General features: G+C 43.3%; 1 protein-coding gene across 1 annotated transcript in view; it reads right to left on the bottom strand.

Moving 5' to 3' along the window:
* Nucleotides 1-2,425: 2,425 nt before the first annotated feature.
* The window catches only part of SESN3 (sestrin 3), a 39,833-nt gene continuing 25,433 nt past the window's right edge, over nucleotides 2,426-16,825 (bottom strand). Inside the window, exons 6-10 of the mRNA XM_072326785.1 lie at nucleotides 16,383-16,530; nucleotides 14,263-14,378; nucleotides 11,805-11,995; nucleotides 11,209-11,353; nucleotides 2,426-10,358 (exon numbers count right to left, since the gene is read on the bottom strand). Of these exons, the coding sequence (XP_072182886.1) occupies nucleotides 10,272-10,358; nucleotides 11,209-11,353; nucleotides 11,805-11,995; nucleotides 14,263-14,378; nucleotides 16,383-16,530 (687 nt within the window). The 3' untranslated portion in view covers nucleotides 2,426-10,271. The remainder of the gene's footprint in view (nucleotides 10,359-11,208; nucleotides 11,354-11,804; nucleotides 11,996-14,262; nucleotides 14,379-16,382; nucleotides 16,531-16,825) is intronic.

Raw genomic sequence — 16,825 nt, 5'->3', positions numbered from 1 at the left:
AGAAGTGTATTGTCAGAAAGGGATGGTTTATCAAACAGGACTTTTTCTTTCTTTTGTTTGTTGTTGGTGTTGTTGTAATTTGCCAATGCTATCTGGATTTGTGTCACACCTAAGTGTGGGCATTTAAAATCACTTAACCTGCATGCCTCTATTTTGTGTATCAGTGATCCATCGATCAGTGACTCACGGCGATGAGTTACCCAGGCTTTACCCTGGATGCCTCAGCTGGGTGCCCAAAGCTGGGGTCAGTGAAGTCTAGTTTGGGGCTGGTATCTGATGGCACTTGTCCCACCCATTCAGACCCTCAGGGTACCCACTGGCTCAGGTCCCCCAGGTGATCATGCAGGAGAGATGGTCTTTTCCATAACCCCTCAGAGGGCTCTTGGGTTGCTCTTCCTTTCCATGTGGGTAGGACGGATGCAGTGACCAACATCTCTGAGTGCTGCTGGAAACCCTCAGGGCTCACAGCTCCATCTGGGTGGTGGTCTGAATTTGTGTGTGGTCATGATGCATCGAGTGCACCTCAGACCCCGCAAGTCGGCCTGACTTGTACTGAGTGCTCCCGTTCTGCCAAGAACCTGACCCAGAGTGTTTCCAATGCACATCTGTGGGGTGGCCAAGCTCCACCTTGTCAGGAGGTGGTGGGGTGGGGACCTCTGGTGTAAGCAAACACCTCTGCCCTGCTGTAGATAATAGCCTACAATTGAAAACTTCTCTCTGCAGAGTTAAAGTGAGTTGTTTCCTTCTGGGCTGCCTTTGAAAGAGTCTGTGACCCAACGGACTGCAATGGCTGCAGAAGAACTTTGAATGGCAACAACTTTTTCATGGTGTCAGAGAGGTGCAGACCATCTTAGAAGCTCACTGTCCCACTGGGGTGACAGTTCACATGAGTGGCATCACCAAAGGCTGGGGAAGTGGTACAAGGACTCCAGCAATGGAGGAGAACTTTGGTCTTGGGGTCAGCCCAGATGAATCTCTCTGGGTACCTGACACCCATATGGGGCTGCCCACCTCACTGCAGCCCTCATCCCTTCCTAGATCCTGCCAGGTATCACACAGGAGTTACCTGCAAGGGGTGGTGACATCATCTCACATCTGCCCAGTGTGGCACATGAGCATTCAATGAGGAGAAGAGCAGAGACCAGCACCTGGAGAGGAACAACTGCAGGCACCAGGATACGTGGAGGACACCCAGATGGCAAGAAGCTCTGATGAAATGGGCCTGGTTGTCCTGGTGAGCACCAAGTTGAACAGAAGTCAGCAATGTGCCCTTACTGCTGAGAAAGCTGATAGTATTCCTGGCTGCATCAGGCAAAGCATCACCAGCAGGTCAAGATTTCTGGCCATGATTGTGTCTGGGCAGCCTTTGAACATCATCGTAAGAGGGGACTCCACAGTGTTTGGGCTGCCTGTGCCAGTGCTCCATCACCTGCACAGCACAGAAGTGCTTCCTGAGAAGGAACCGCTTGTGTTCCACTTTGTGCCCAAGCAAAGCCAAAGAGCTGTGTTTGAAATTATGGCTTCTCTGGCAATCAGCGTTAAAAGAAGAGAGACTGAGATGTACAAGGCCCAAACCCATCCCATTTAACAAACCGCCCTGCAACACAGTCCCTGGGCTTCTCGCAGGAAGAGAAACTTGGCATTCTCCTTGGGCATGACACAATGTCCATGAGATTGTGATGTCCATGGGGTCGTGATGTCCATGGGCCCTACACTGCAGAGACATCGGGGCCCTGGAACATGATCAGAGGCGGGCAACAAAGCTGGTGAGGGGTCTGGAGCACAGGCCATAGGAGGAGAGGCTGAAGGAGCTGGGAATGTTCAGCCTGGAAGAGGCTCAGGGGAGACCTCATTGCTCTCTATAACTTCCTGAAGGGAGGTTGTAGTGAGCTGGGGGTCGGCCTCTTCTCTTGTGTCATTAGTGACAGCACCAGAGGGAATGGTTTCAAGATACGGCAGGGGAGATTCAGGCTGGACATGAGGAAATATTACTACTCAGAAGAGGTGGTCAGGCACTGGAATGGGCTGCCCAGGGAGGTGGTGGAGTCACTGACCCTGGGAGTACTCAAGGAATGAGTGGATGTTGTGTAGAGGAACATGGTTTAGTGGGAGCTATTGGTAATAGGTGAACGGTTGGACTGGGTGATCTTTTAGGTCTTTTCCAACCTTGGTGATTCCATGATTCTATGATTCTATGTGATGTCCACCGCCCCAACCACAGCTGCATATTGAAAAGATGAGACCTTCAGCATGAACAATATATCTTTCAGGACCTGTGTTTGCAGTACAGAACTACACCAAAGACCAGGACAAGTACATAGAAGGGAATAACACTTCCAGGACCAGAGCTCATCCCAGAACACACCGTGCTGTGCTGCACTGACACAGTCCTGAGCACTCAGTAAATGACTCACTGAAGAAAAGGCAGGTTTTATCAGTTTTATTTAACCAATGAAATTCCTACTGATAACAATGAAAGTAATTTCAGCCAGTATAAATGCAATACAGTTTTAAACAAACCCCATTGTTCCGTACCTATAAATAGATTTTTTTTATTTATTTTTTTTTCCAAAACCTCATAAAAAGTGCAGATTTATGAATCGCTGTTAAAATGTTAATACATGATTCCTTTGTTTAAAAATGCGTGGGTTTTTTTTTGTCTCTTACCTCACACAACACACACACACACACAAAGAGTTCCTTCTGCATCTGTTCAGGTAAATTCAAGTCGGGTAACTTAAAAACTATGCAAGAAAAAGTCACACGCACAAAGAAAAAAAAACAACCCTCCCCCTTCCCCATCCCATTGGGTCAGTCTGCAAAAATAAAGGAAAATAAACCCAAAGGAAAAAGATACCGATCAGCAAAAGCAGAAACAAGAATGGTAAAAGCTGCTGTGGAAACCCACAGTTTGCTCCTAGCAGCTGCCATGCCTTGCAGGCAAACCTCCGCTACAGCACAGACCCTGCAAGCTCTGCCCAGAGCTGAGGGCAGGTGGTGGCCCAAGGGACAATGTGGGGACGTGTCCCTGTGCCACCCATTGCCCGGCAGAGAGCAGAGCTGCAGGGCACGTGGTGGGACGGAGCAGCAGGATCAGAGCTTTGTCTTTCTTCTTCTGTCCCCAAACAGGGCAGAGCTGGCAGCAGCTGTGGAACGAGGCGCTCCTTCTCCAGAAGGGAGAGCTGCAGTCAGCAGGGAGCTGCCCTCCTGCAGGGATGGCCCAGCACCGTGCTGCTGGCAGGAGGCTCAGACCAAGGCTGTCTCTGGAGAACCACTCGAACGGGGAGCAATTCCTGCCCTTAGCAAACCAGCCTTTGTGGCCGTCAAACCAGAGGGCCATCTGTGTGCTGCAGCAAGGCCTGGGAGCTAACGCTTCCCACCTTGGCCTAGCGGGCTGGCTGAGCACTGGGCCATCTGTCTGTCTGCCTGTCTGTCCTTCCTCGCCAGCAAGGCTTCCACAGCGCTCAGGTTGCTCTGTGCAGAGGGGATGGAGCGGCCTGCTGAGGCAAGGAGGGCCGAGCCTTGCAGCTACGGTCTATGAGGACATGGCCCAACATGGCGGGGCATTGTAGGCTCAGCGGTGCCAGAGCTCCTCCCGCATCGACAGTGGTATTCCATCTACAGCAGGGTCTGTTTAACACGAGCAGTTTAAAGTGGCTATGTTTATCAAGTTTGCTACCTTATGAATTAAAAACAACAAAATAACAAAACAATCCCCCCCAACAACTATAAATACAAAGACTCTCACTCACCAGACGCTCGCAGCCGGTGTGAATCATAAACCGCATCAATATTCTGTTAAAAAGCTTATTCTACTTAAAACTATACATAGTACAAGAGATTGAAAAGTGGCAGTGGTGTACGGCCGCACTGCCCGCCCAGTGGCCCACAGTCAGGTGCTTCATAGAAATCAAGGAGTTACAGTAACAAAGCACGGGACTGCAGAGCCCATCACAGCTTCTGATTACACTGCATACAAAGTACCAAGGGAAACACAAAAAAAAAAGAACTGGTGTTAATACTGATGAATTAAAAGAGTAACTATAAAGATCAGAACAGACGTTCACAGCATGCTACATATATTGCTCACAAACTCTTTTTTTTTTCCTTAAAAAAAAAGAAAACAAAAGAAAAAGAGGCTAATACAAAACAAGAAGTTGGCAGTCTGATTTTCAGTTACGTCAGATAGAAAGATAAAGCATATACATTCATTATATAGCTCTCCAGCAAAAGGAGAAAGGGTAAAACTGAGAGATTTCAAGTTTACAGAATTCCTATATCTATTTTTTCTTTTAAGCTACCTTTTATATCCAGTTCCGATCAACAGTGGTGGAATATTGGTGCCTGTGCCTCCTCACAGAGTCCGAGGGATGCAGCCTAATCGTTGTGGTTTGGAACATCTTTTTTTTGCCCTGGATGCTGGAGTGTCTCATAGGAAAACAGAATCATAGAATGGCTGATGTTGGAGGGGACCTTAAAGCCCACCCGGTTCCAATCCCTCCGCCATGGGCAGGATTGCCATCCACCACATCAGGCTGCCCAGGATCCCATCCAACGCGGCCTTGAATGCCTCCAGGGATGGGGAACCCACAGCTTCTCTGGGGCATCCAGCCTTTCACAGCCCCACTCGCCTGGCAATGGATGGGGAGGGAAGCGGAAAGGAAGGCTGGTTTGCATCTGGTGGCACGGCATGAGCATGGAGTGGTGAATGAGGAGCATGCTTTATGCAGCCAGATGAGAAAGGTTCCCTTCCCCTCCACATACATGGAGTAAGAAAAGGGAAAAGCTTCCCAGAACAGCTCAGGGTTGGAAGAAGGTACTTCCTACTGCCTCCTCTACACATGGACATACATATGAACCTTTTAGACACATCAGCGAGGCTTCTCTAACTGACCAAAGTGTCAACGTCCTGCTATACCAAGTGCATCCCCTCGAGAAAGCCTGTTTCTGACTCCAGCAGCAAGAGCTTCTGCCCACATTTCATATATTCATTGGCAACTTAAATACTGGCTCTACCTACTGTAAAGAACAAGGGCAGAATTTGGATTCCTGTCTTCTGTGAGCTCTGATCAACACCCAAATGTGTCTGCATCTCAAATAACTACCCTAAGCTTGCAATGGGAGTTATTCCTCAAATACATGGCAAACCCAAATCCGTTTGTTCTGAAGGCCATCTGCATCTGTCTGACTACAGAGAACACAAAGAGCAGCTCAGAAGGGCCCTGCTGGTGCCTGCCCTACTCCCATCCACACAGCACAAGAGCAGCTCAAAATTCCCATTGCAGCTTGTAAGAAGCCTGCCTGGCTCTAAGGCTCTAATAGGCGTGTTTTGCCAAAGAAGGCATTTTGTCAGCAGATCCACTGGATTATTCCTCTAATTCCACAGATGGAACACGATGCAACACTAACAAGAACTACTTCAATGTTTTAAGCAAGTACTAAGCGTCATACTTCACACTTGATTTAGATTTCCTGCCCAGAAATAACCCGATCCTGGAATTAAGTGTTTCTGAACAGGAGAAAGGTCCTCTGAACTCAGCCATGAATGGTCATGTAAGAACTGTACGTTGTTTTACGCTGTCTTACAAGGTTATGGCTGTAAGGCTGTCTCTGCAAGACTGCCGGGGGTTGCAAGTTGGGATGATAGGAAGCACGTAAGGTGGGGTGGTGGCAGCAGGCTGAAAAACAACAGATTTTGCCCCTGGTGAGCAGCAGAAGGATTAAATGTCAGCAGGAGAGATCTGATGTGAACTGAGGGAGCAGCGGCATCATGGCATGGCAAGAAAACTTGCCCTAAGAAATACATTAACACTGTTCAAGACGCAACTCAAGTTTCCTCACGTTACTGTGCTATTTCCATCTCCCACCACTGTGATCCATGCAGTAGGTATGAAATGTCATAATAATTTTCAACTGCAGATTAAAAGCTTCATTTAAAGTTTCCGAAGAAGAAAAACCTGCTGGGTGCATCTCTTTAGACAACCATACCATTCCTATATTAGGAAGAATAAATCGAAAGCTCAGATGGGGAAAACTGACATTTCTGTCCAGCTCTTGGACTGAGACTTAATGGCAAACCAATTCTAACAGGTCAATTCAGATCAGTACTGGGAAAGTTCCTTTACTATGAACCCAACCCCACCTCCATTTTGTGCAACGTCATCCCTTATTTAGGGCAGAAGGACCTGAACGCCTAAAGAAAGCATCTGAAAGAGAATCTGTTCAACTTAATAAGATCTGGAATATATTCACCTGTCCAAAACTCTTGGCACAAGCCACCCATTTGCTAAAGGCAGCTGATCTTTTCTGCAAGCAGAGGTGAAATAATCCAGCTCTTCAAAAAGGGAGCCCTAACTCTGGAATATGAGCCTGAAATGCACGTTGATGTCCATGGAAAACACACATGCATGAGAAACAAAAACCTGTTTTGCAAGAGCAGCAGCTTACAGTTTAACTTCTTTTGGAAAGATTTCTCTATTTTAAGCCTCCCCAAAAAGCCATTTTGTTAACAACTGCTGCAAATCACATGGATCTGCTTCATAATCTCTATGGAAACTGCTTGTATTCTATCGAATGTAGGTGATGAAGTATCTTTAAAAATCCAACCTTGTCGAATTTTGCTGAGCGCTGAGTACTTAAATTCCCACTGCAATTCTGGCTGCTCTTCCCCAATCCCATGAAAGCATCTCCCAGCCTTGCTATGAACAGAACTGCTACTGAAGAATCTGCTGTTGCGACCTTCTGCACTCAAGTAAGAGAGAAGCAAAATGTGTTCTTTTCTGTGCTACCCTAATCTGTTCTAAATTTGTACCGAGACCTACATTCACAGTTGTTTATAATCACGGATTTTCCTGCGCTTTAAGGACTTTGTTAATACATGGGAAGAGCTGATGTGGCAATCTGCTAGTTCTTAAAGCTGAAAGTACATCCTCTTCATTTTCATGAAGGCTTTAGGATTTTTGAACCACTAAAAATAAATCCATCTACAGCTTACTAACATTTCCACGGGCTACCTCAACGCTGCTTTCAATGGCTATCTCCCAAACTCCACCTCCGTTTAAAACGGTCTCTGTCCCAGCATGATGACACTCTTGTGATGTCCAGCTGCGGGCAGGGTGTTCTGGGTAATGCAAATGTTTCCTCCAATTAGTATCTTTTCCACTTTTCTTCATTACCAAGAAAAAAAAAGGATCAATTTCAGTGATAATGTACTCTTATCAATCAGAGCACACATTTTACAGCGATTCTGCAATGAAAAGAAGCTGTCCCAGCTCAAAAGCTGTATTCCCTACTTACATTCCCTAGCTGGTTAATTTGTACCTAACGAGCTTTCTCTTCACGGACAGGAGACTGAACACTTTCTGTTGGTCACAGCTGGGATTCTGTGCACTGACATTAATGCTGGTAAATATCAGTTCCAAGAAAGGAAGGCAGATGGAGAGTATCTGCACTTCCAACAATTACTGTCCTCTTCAGAATAACATTAATGATCAAAGCGGGAAGATTCACATTCATGAGCGCTTTCAAAATCCAAGAACACTTGCACGTGAAACTTTGGCACAGTGTGAGCCCAAAGCATGCACGAAGCATATGGTAGAACTGTATGACTTTAAAGATCTATTCTGAACAAACGTCTATTAAAAATCATAAATCTGAGTATAAAAACTAAGCTATAAACTGTTACGCTGTAAATGCAATACTGGAAAGAAATGCCACATGGAAAACATTTTCAGAAGTTTCAAGTTTGCTTTTAATATTAAGAGAAAAAAAAAAAGGAATAGCAAACGACTTGACATTTCCTACCGTGGAATGTCTCGCAGGCCATATGTGACTTGATATGGCACTTAAAGAAAAGATTACTGATTTACTACTGATTTTATGGAGCGATCCATTTACGGTTTCTACATCTCAAATCTGCTTGTGTACTTTGCTCAGAAGGCATCTGAGTCGGCAAGTAGATCTCATAAGGAAAGAAGGAAAGGCACTCACGTTTCCAAACACAAAACCCAACCTATGCTAAGGGCCTTCGCATTTCTGAAGGGAAACTAAGTGGTCATAGTCCTTACCCTAATGTAGTTTCACCTCCTTTCCAGAGCTCGGCTGTGCTTCTTGAGAAATACTTGACTTTTCAAAGCAAAGGAATTTAAAGCAGTATACTGTACAGTTGTCATCACTTGAAAAGAAAAAGAAAGCAGAAGTATTGCATGACAAGGCCTCTCAGAAGACCTGCCCTAATGCACAAAAGCCATTCGGTGTGGCACTACCGTTACGGTAGGAAGGAATAAGAAAGTTAATCTAAGTTCATACATCCTCACGTCCTAACGCTTCTGAGGAATCTCTGCAGTCGGCTACAAAAATAAACACATCGGATGTTTCATCCAGTGTTGTCTCTAGAAGAGACTCCAATGCTGTCTATCAGCTAGTTGTCTAAATAGCCAACGTTACATTCCAGAAAAAAACAAGAAAAATGTCTGATTTCTTCCTCAAAAGCTTTCCGCATGCAGGGCCTGCAGCTGGAAAGAGCAGCCAAGTGTACAATCATTCAGCCTTCCCACCTGGAGCAGATGGACAGAGAGGATAAACCGACATGTGAAGTCACGGCACAGCCTCGGGAAAAGGGAAGCAAACCGGCTTCAGATGCAGACTGGTCCATGATTTTCTCAATGGAAAGTATGACTGCACTGGTAATAACGGCATTTTTCAACAACTATTCTTTAACAACAGATAGAAATCCTGTGTGATCTCCTAAAATACCATGGAATATTCAAAGTAAACCTATCCAGTTAGATCAGCGTGTATGCAACGGAAAGAAAGGTCACTCTCCTCAAAGCACTATGGAAAGTCCAAACCGAGAGACAAAAGTTTATGCAGTGACAACTTACATCCCACTGGGTAAGCTTAAGCATCTCTTTAGGCACTTCACTGGTTCATTAAATGCAATAGAAAATAAAGCTATAAATATCAGCATTTTGTGCTCTTAAAACTATTCAAAAGCAACAGAAAACAGCACAAAACTGTGACATTTTTGGCAGCTTATTTCTTCCCTTCCCCAATATTACCAGTTGTCAAAGAATGCTTTGTTTTGGGGATGCTTTGGCATCTCAGTATCAGGTTGTCTTAAGCCACAAAAGCTAAAACAAAACTGCTAGGCCTTAGACAATAAAGAAATTTGGTTTTACAATTTCTTTATGGCTATAGAAGAAGGACACTTTAGCAGTGACATGATAGGGAAAAAAGCTTGCTTTTTTTAATATTGCACTTTTCTTTTGTTCACCCACACTAATGCATAGAAACTTTTTAAGCTTTGAATATTAAAATTTCATGCTATGAAGAAGTTATGGGAAATAAATTCCTATACATCCAATACGACAGAACAGATACGCTAACCTTCCTTTACTTTCCTTACTTAAAACATTGAGAAAGAAGAGAGTGCAAGAACCCCACAACCCTATTTTTGGTCAGCCTGTGTATCAGCTTTATAGGTGCCAACTCAACAAACTGCAACGTGTGATGAGCATGGACATTGTAAAGACAACTGAGGGTGGCTGTCAGTAAAACAAGACCAGGCATGATTCAAACACAATAAGTGTAGCTGAAATGGCATATTGCGAAGGCTCTCCTCTGGGGAAGAGACACGATAAAGCAGATGACTTTTGCACTTCAGTAGCATGCTGTAGAATTTGTCATGATTAATTTCACATTAAAGCGCGGTCAAGGTTTGCATCCACATTTCACATCACCTTCAATTGCTGTAGTAAGACAGTGACTGGCAGGCAGTCTCCAGGAGACACAGAAGAATCCAGTGGGCAATTCAATGCAACACAGCACGTGCATCTCTGTCAGAGTTATGAGCTGGTGGTGCGCTCTCAGAACAGGCAGAATCGATCTTCTGCTGGACTCCACTAATCTGTAAAATGATTGCTTGGAAAAGAAGTCTCTAAGCACTTCACTCCCTTGCTTAAAGAACAAAGCGCTAGAATTGAATATCATAAAGAGAGTTTTAGGATTCTGACCACCGTGCAGAAATCCAACCGGAAACAATGCAGAGTAGTGCTCCTCAGTGTTACTTCTGTTATCATTAGTAATGTTAAGCATCAAGAAAATAAAACACGTCATTGCACATTACAGCCGTCAAGAAACACGGCTAAACTTTGACACTATAGAATCGAATAACCTGATGCTACATCACAAACAAGCTTCTGGTGTGTATCTATTTCAAAAGGTCTTTACATACTCAGTAAAAATTCCTTTACTCCCTCCCAGTGAATGCTTCAGGTTAAGTGACGAGTTATGGCACGGAGGGCGTACAGAAGTTCTGCTTGCATACGAGCTTCCATTAGAAGTAGATTGACGTGAACCTGTTAGAAATTAAACCAGACGTTTAGTTCACCCCTGAATGCGGTATCATTTATTTATGATCGCATCTGGAACCTTTAGTAAAGTATCACATCAAGAAATGAGATCCTTTCTCCCTGTACCTTCTGCAAGACCCCAGCTCCTTTTGGGACGACGTCCTAGGAACTAACTTCACCTGCTTTAAGGAACCTTCAATCTGAAAAGTCCCAATGAAACCACTTCTATATCCTCATGGCATAGCTACTCGTGAATCATACTTTCTTTGGTTTACTACCACTTACGAACGCTATAGAGGAGCACAGAATAAGGAACAATTCATACACTGGACAGGCAGGCACGCAAGCACTGAACCTGTCAGGAAGTATTTAACTTAGATATCTGAAGACATGTTGACAATTTTATTGACGAAAAGCACTGCGAAGATTATATTTATGTGGAATAAGCTCTTTTCTGATCCACAGATCCAAAGCATTGGCACGGTTGACTGCATCTGCATTCCCAAGTTTATCCACTTTTCTATTACAGATGTCAGTTCGATTTTATGCAGAAGTCACTCAAAGTAAAAAATATAAATAAATAATCAAGACTTCTGGCACACTAGCAAGTGTTTTTCTAAGACTGATATTTAACATTCAATGAATTAATCTCATTTGTTTTCTACTTCTTAAAAACAGTTAGTTTGGGAAATACAGCCATTTTTAGGAGTCGTAGAGCGATAGAATGGTTTGGGCTGGAAGTGAACTTGAAGATCACCTAGTTCCAACCTGCTGCCATAGGCAGGAAGTCACCATATTTTCATTTATGAACAACATGTGGGCCTCTGTGCAGCCAGTCTGGCCGTGCAATATGTACCTTCTCCGAGTGCTTGAACTGACGCCAGTAACTATCGTACATGCGCTTGGTAGTTCTCTCCGGGTAGCAGGTCACTGTCTTTATGTAAACCTTCAGGCTGCGTTCAAGTAGCTGATTAACTTCTCCATAATCATAGTCATCATACCTACGTAACAAAGGCAGGAATTCTGTTGGACACACATTCTTAAAAGCACGGTCATTTGCAGCAGTAACTTCTGATCTTTTGCAGCATTAAGTTCTTATGCTTAGGAATGCAAGTACTTGTTATATATGCTACAATGCACTCTGCTAACATAGGAAATGCTCGCTACTGGGATGCTGTCTTTTTTGAGCAGAGAATAGAGGTTGGTTTCAGAGAGGATGCTGCTGTAACAACTTCCAACCCGATTCATAATCATTAATATCACTCATAATTATAATTCACTGGAAGTAAAAGGTTTACTGACACAGCAGACAAACCACCCAACTTCCAGACTGAGGTACTACCTCCACCTCTACACCCAGAGTCTCAGGTAATGCTTTTCACACAGTTCAGTTTTCATTTGGTGCTGACACTGTTTTGAATGTACTCCTTAGCCAGGGGTTTTCTCCCATACCTGATTCCATACATACAGTGGACATAGTTAAATAAAGCTCTTCTTAAAGTAGTTGTATCAACATCTTCATGTGTTGCCATAGTGTTATAGGTGAGGTTATACACCATCCGGAACTTTTCATCAAGGAGATGCCCAATATCAGAATAAAGCCTGTTTACAAGGGAAAAGCCATGATTTTCCCAAGTATAATCCTGCAGGAGAAAAAGGAAACAAATAAATATACAAAGTAAGTGAAGTTCCTGTGTGATTCTTTCTGCAGCTCAATACTTTTTGCTGTCTGTGAGGAGCTTTGTTCTCCTCCAAAGAATTGCATTTTGAATCTTTCATTGCTGTCGTCTGCTTCATCCTGCCAGGTCTCCTTGTTCACTACTATCACATCACAAGAGCCCACCTTTGGTTGGCTCTCACCATCCTATGTGAGAAAAAACCCCAAGCTTGTTCTGAAGTGCAGAGGCAGTTTTTCACTGCCTGCTCTGCTGCTTTCACCGGTGTCATTCTGAGCAAGACAGACTTGCAAAACTTAAACATTTATTTCTCTTGGAGGCTTTGGTGCTTAACTCCAAGAAACTGGAGTATGCATTTCAATCCAGGATGTACAATCACTGGGTAAAGTGCTGAAAAGTCCTCAAACAAAGGAATAAAATCCAGGTCTTGGCCAAGCAGCTGGATTGCAAGAGCAAAAGCATGGCTGTTTGCATGAGGAATAGGAGATCTTTGCATGGTGATGGCATGGCATCAGCAGCAGAGGAGAATGACTTCATCACAGACTCTCTACAGCTGAGGGCATCATTGCCACGTACTTATCTGTGCCTGGCTGTTTTCCAGAAGTACTGTGGGGCAAGGGCTCTATTTACATGCTTTAGAACTCATCTACCAGACTGAGCCCCTGGTCAGGACTAAGGGAAGTATCAAGAAGGATAACATTCAGCTGCTTAAAACTGGAACTCAGTGACATCTGAAATGCTCCAGGTCCCACTTGACTTCCAGGTGCCAGTCCAAAGAACCACAAAGTTTGGGAGCTATGCCTTATCTACCTGGCCCTGCAGAGGTGTCAAGTACACCCAAGGGACATCATAAACACTTCAAAGACAGAAACGCCAGGATGGGGTAAAGCAGCGCTTACTGACAACAGCTGATTTACAGCAATCGTGCAAAAGGATAAACAAAGAAGTTTAAAGACATTCTGCTGTGTGAGAAGCACCTATTTCTATCACTGAATTTAAATGCACAGACAGAAATGACAGGCTTGTTTCAACAGAATGAGGTTCAGATTTATTGCAGAGTTTTGTGATGCTGCTTCAATTTAAGCAGCATTAATAGCAGAGCATTTGGATGTGGGTATACACACTGAACTGCTTTAGAGTAGGACATACTAATAAAGTTAAATTACTAAGGTGACTCCGTTGAATATAGGCCAGAGCTGTCCTGCTTATTTAAGAGCAGAGACATTTTAGTTCCAATTTCAACTCTGGTTGAGTTTTTTTCCATGGGAGCCTGCTGTTCCTAAAGTATTTAAGCAGTATGTTTGATTTACAGGTTCTGACTGCCTTATTCTTTTTGGCAGTATCTACCTACTTCAGGCTCATATGAAGACCGCAGAGTAAATTATCCAGACCAGCAATGGCTGCTATATAGCTAAATACATTTCCTGAAAGTGATCACAGATTCTTTATTTTTAAGTCTTGGATACATCTTCTGACCATGGAGTTATCCTGCACCTACTGTGTGCTTTACTTGAAGTTCTCTGTTTTGGTTTAAGATTTCTTCCATTCCTTACAATTTATCACCAGACTGCTCATGAATCTACTCTATAACCTGGAACAGCACCATCTAGAAGGTCTCTGCTGTATCATATATCATGGGAAGGCTTATGAGTCTGGTCGTGGACAAAGATACCATATGTAAGACGAGGTACAGACAAAAGACAGTTCTTTCAACAGCACTGAATATTTATATATTCAGAAAGAGTCAGAAAGCTCAGTGTTACAGCAATCATATTTAAGAACTCTTTTTCTTTTCAGACATTCAAATCTCCAGGAAGGATTCACCAATCACTCTCACAGACAGATTCATCTATTGATAACTCAAGGCAGAGAGCACTTGATGCAAATGGCAGGAATGAAGTATTCTTCCAGTAGGGTCTTCTTCACATTTGGAGGGACAGAAAAGGATTCTTTCTTTTTTACCTTTTGCTTTATTCCAGAGTCAGTGATATGCTTTGCAGTTTTCAAGTATTAATTCTGCTAATACTTGGAATATAACTGAAAATGAAATCTCTTGTTTGAGACTTATGAATTGTAAAGCACTTATTGCTGGTAAATTTATAGAAGATTCCAAGTTATTTAATGGATCATAACAAGAAAAAGCACATGTAACAAATGCGTCCCACTACTTCACCTTGTCCAGCAATGTCACCTGGATATATTCTTTGAGTGAATGTACTTTAAAGAGATGCTACCTGAGCTCTGAATGTTGGCAGATGGTCTTCTCCTCGCCGTGCAAAGTCTTTGTACCCAAACCCAGGATCTTCAACGTAGCGGGAGACATCTGTAGAAACTATTTCATCATCAAATGCTGTGAAAAAAATATAGCAAAATACCTTGCTTTAGGCAAGAACAGGAGTTAGCTCTGACTTCAAGTTACCACTCTACTGTAGCACTAGAGGGCAATTAAGAAAGGTAAAGAGAGGTATGACGGAAGGAAAAAAGTCCATCTCCATCTGCTTGTATGGAATCCACCCTTCTCCTGCAGTCTACATGTCAGCCTGCACTGGACACCAGGATTACTTCTCCAAGATGGGAAGAGATAGGCTAAACTTCTGGAGAGGTCCTCCTCTTTCAGTTCACTTATGAGACAGGCTAGGTATTTTAGACAAGATCCTGTTAGTAAAGTCATTACGTTAGAATAAGAGACAGAGAAATAATCCTGTTTACAACAGGATTGTTATGCTGAGCAGTTATGGTGTCTGGAACTACACCAGCTCTGCTCTGTAACAACCCAAAATAAGAACAACAAGAAAGCAATGTGATATTGCACTTGTAAATATCAACAGATTACACGAAAGTGAAGAGCTCTACAGCACAGGCTGAAATTCTGCCAGAAGCCCCAGTAACCAGGCATCTCCAAAGAGCTCCAAAATGTGTCACTAAGCAAGCGTAGGTTCTCTATCAGGAATCAATCTTTCCCTCCCTAATAAACAGGTGGCCTGGTTGTGTAACCACATCTGCAGAAGTTGACTACTGCATAGCTGACTGCATTTGACCCTAATGTTAAAATCCTGGCCTGCTTCCACATGCATTGACAGAACGGTTGCCATATGTCCACTAAAAAGTCGGTTAGCCTAAGGATTGCAGAAGTGCTTTATCTCCTCTCTGCCTCATTAAACAATCAAAACATAACTGTGTAGGAAGAAGATTGCGCAGCATCTGCTAAAGTGAATCCTCACGAAGAATAAAACACCTGCACACACACACCCCTCTACCCTGCAATGGCTGGATTCCCTAGAAGGGTACAAGGCACGATGCATGCAAACTCCTCACCTCAAACCCAGCAAAGGAAAGTCAACAAGACTATCAGCAACACCAGCAAAAAAAAAAGCCCTCCTAGTCCAAACAACACCTCGTGCTTGAAATCAAGAGTGGCAGAGACTTCCAGAAGTCCCAGTCTGAAAATGAAACAGCAGTGGGTCCCAGTTCATTCATTTCAGATATCCTTAGAAACCCACACAACCATCTGTGCTGACTCATGGAACTCTTCCTCCCTTTTGGGATTGGTGCACAATACCTGAAGTACCTCAGATGTGTTTGTTCTGGACTGTATTCTATACAAGAAGTGCACATTCCTGACTTTCTTACCAGATTCTCTTTGAATTCACAAACAGTGCCCATGCAGTCTATGGCATTTTATGAGTTGCTCCTCAACAAGATAATAGCTGTGATATTCAGGTAGTCTCTAATATAAGGAGATGCCTGAAGATTCTGTCTGTCTTAACAATCTTCTTTCTTAAAATGCTTTCTTGGGAAGAAAAGTCTTTGGTGTCTGTACAAAACACTCTATCGCACCATTTCTTAGAAATGGAAGCCCCCAAAGAATCTGAAGAATACTGGAAAATAAGCTTTTAGCTCAGAATTTTGAGCTATACTTAAGCATGAACTGAATGTTAAACAATCTCTGACATTGTTCTGGTAACAGAAAAGCACAGAAGCATGATCACTAAAAACAGCAAGTTGGAGAGGAGGTATGAACGAATAAATCTGAGAACACAGAGCGTATAAAGAAAGAGGAATTTACACTCAAATTCCTATAGAAACCTATGGGATTTTTTGTTTGTTTTTGTTTCCTTTATGGGTTTTTTGTTTTGTTTTTGAAATCTAAATTTCAAGAAGCAAAATTGATGCTGCTATTTGCCAAAAAGGAAACGCTAAAGAGATGTACCAGGTGATCATCACCACACTCTTTCTAAGCCATGATCCAGCATAAAGAAATGATCAGAAAGAGCTGTAGGCACTGATCTGTACTCTTTGTTTAGTGCAAAGCACAAAAAAAAAAGTCCAACTTGAACTGAAAAAGCATAAATACCTCCGCTAATTACCAGCAGACTCTCCTTCTTTTCCTTCTCAAAGCGAGTGTCCATTTCTTCCTGAGAGGCTTCTTCATCCTCTTTATCTTCTTGCAGCCTCTTCATCCTCTCCATCAAGGCCTCCAGCTCACTTAGAGAATCTGCAATCTGCAAACACAATAAGATGCTCTGTAAGATCAGAAGAAAGACAGCTTGTGCCATCTTCACAGCTCATGCTCAACAACAAACATTCTCAAAAATAAAAGAGAGCAGCAAATATGAAAGCTTAAGCCAGAATTCCTTGTGACACACAGAGTGTAGACAAACAGCTTTCAGAAAAGAGGAAGAAGGAGAGAGGTAAGTGTTGCTCTCCTCTATCAAAGCACACTACTGCAGCACGATTAACAGTGGATGAGGCAGTGTTTGAACATGGAAAACATGGTTGCTTAAAATGCATTTTCCC

This window comes from Excalfactoria chinensis, chromosome 1 (assembly GCF_039878825.1).
Source record: "Excalfactoria chinensis isolate bCotChi1 chromosome 1, bCotChi1.hap2, whole genome shotgun sequence".
NCBI classification, from domain to species: Eukaryota; Metazoa; Chordata; class Aves; order Galliformes; family Phasianidae; genus Excalfactoria; species Excalfactoria chinensis.
The sequence above is the reverse complement of the archived record's forward strand: the minus strand, read 5'-3'. Positions and strand labels throughout refer to the sequence as shown.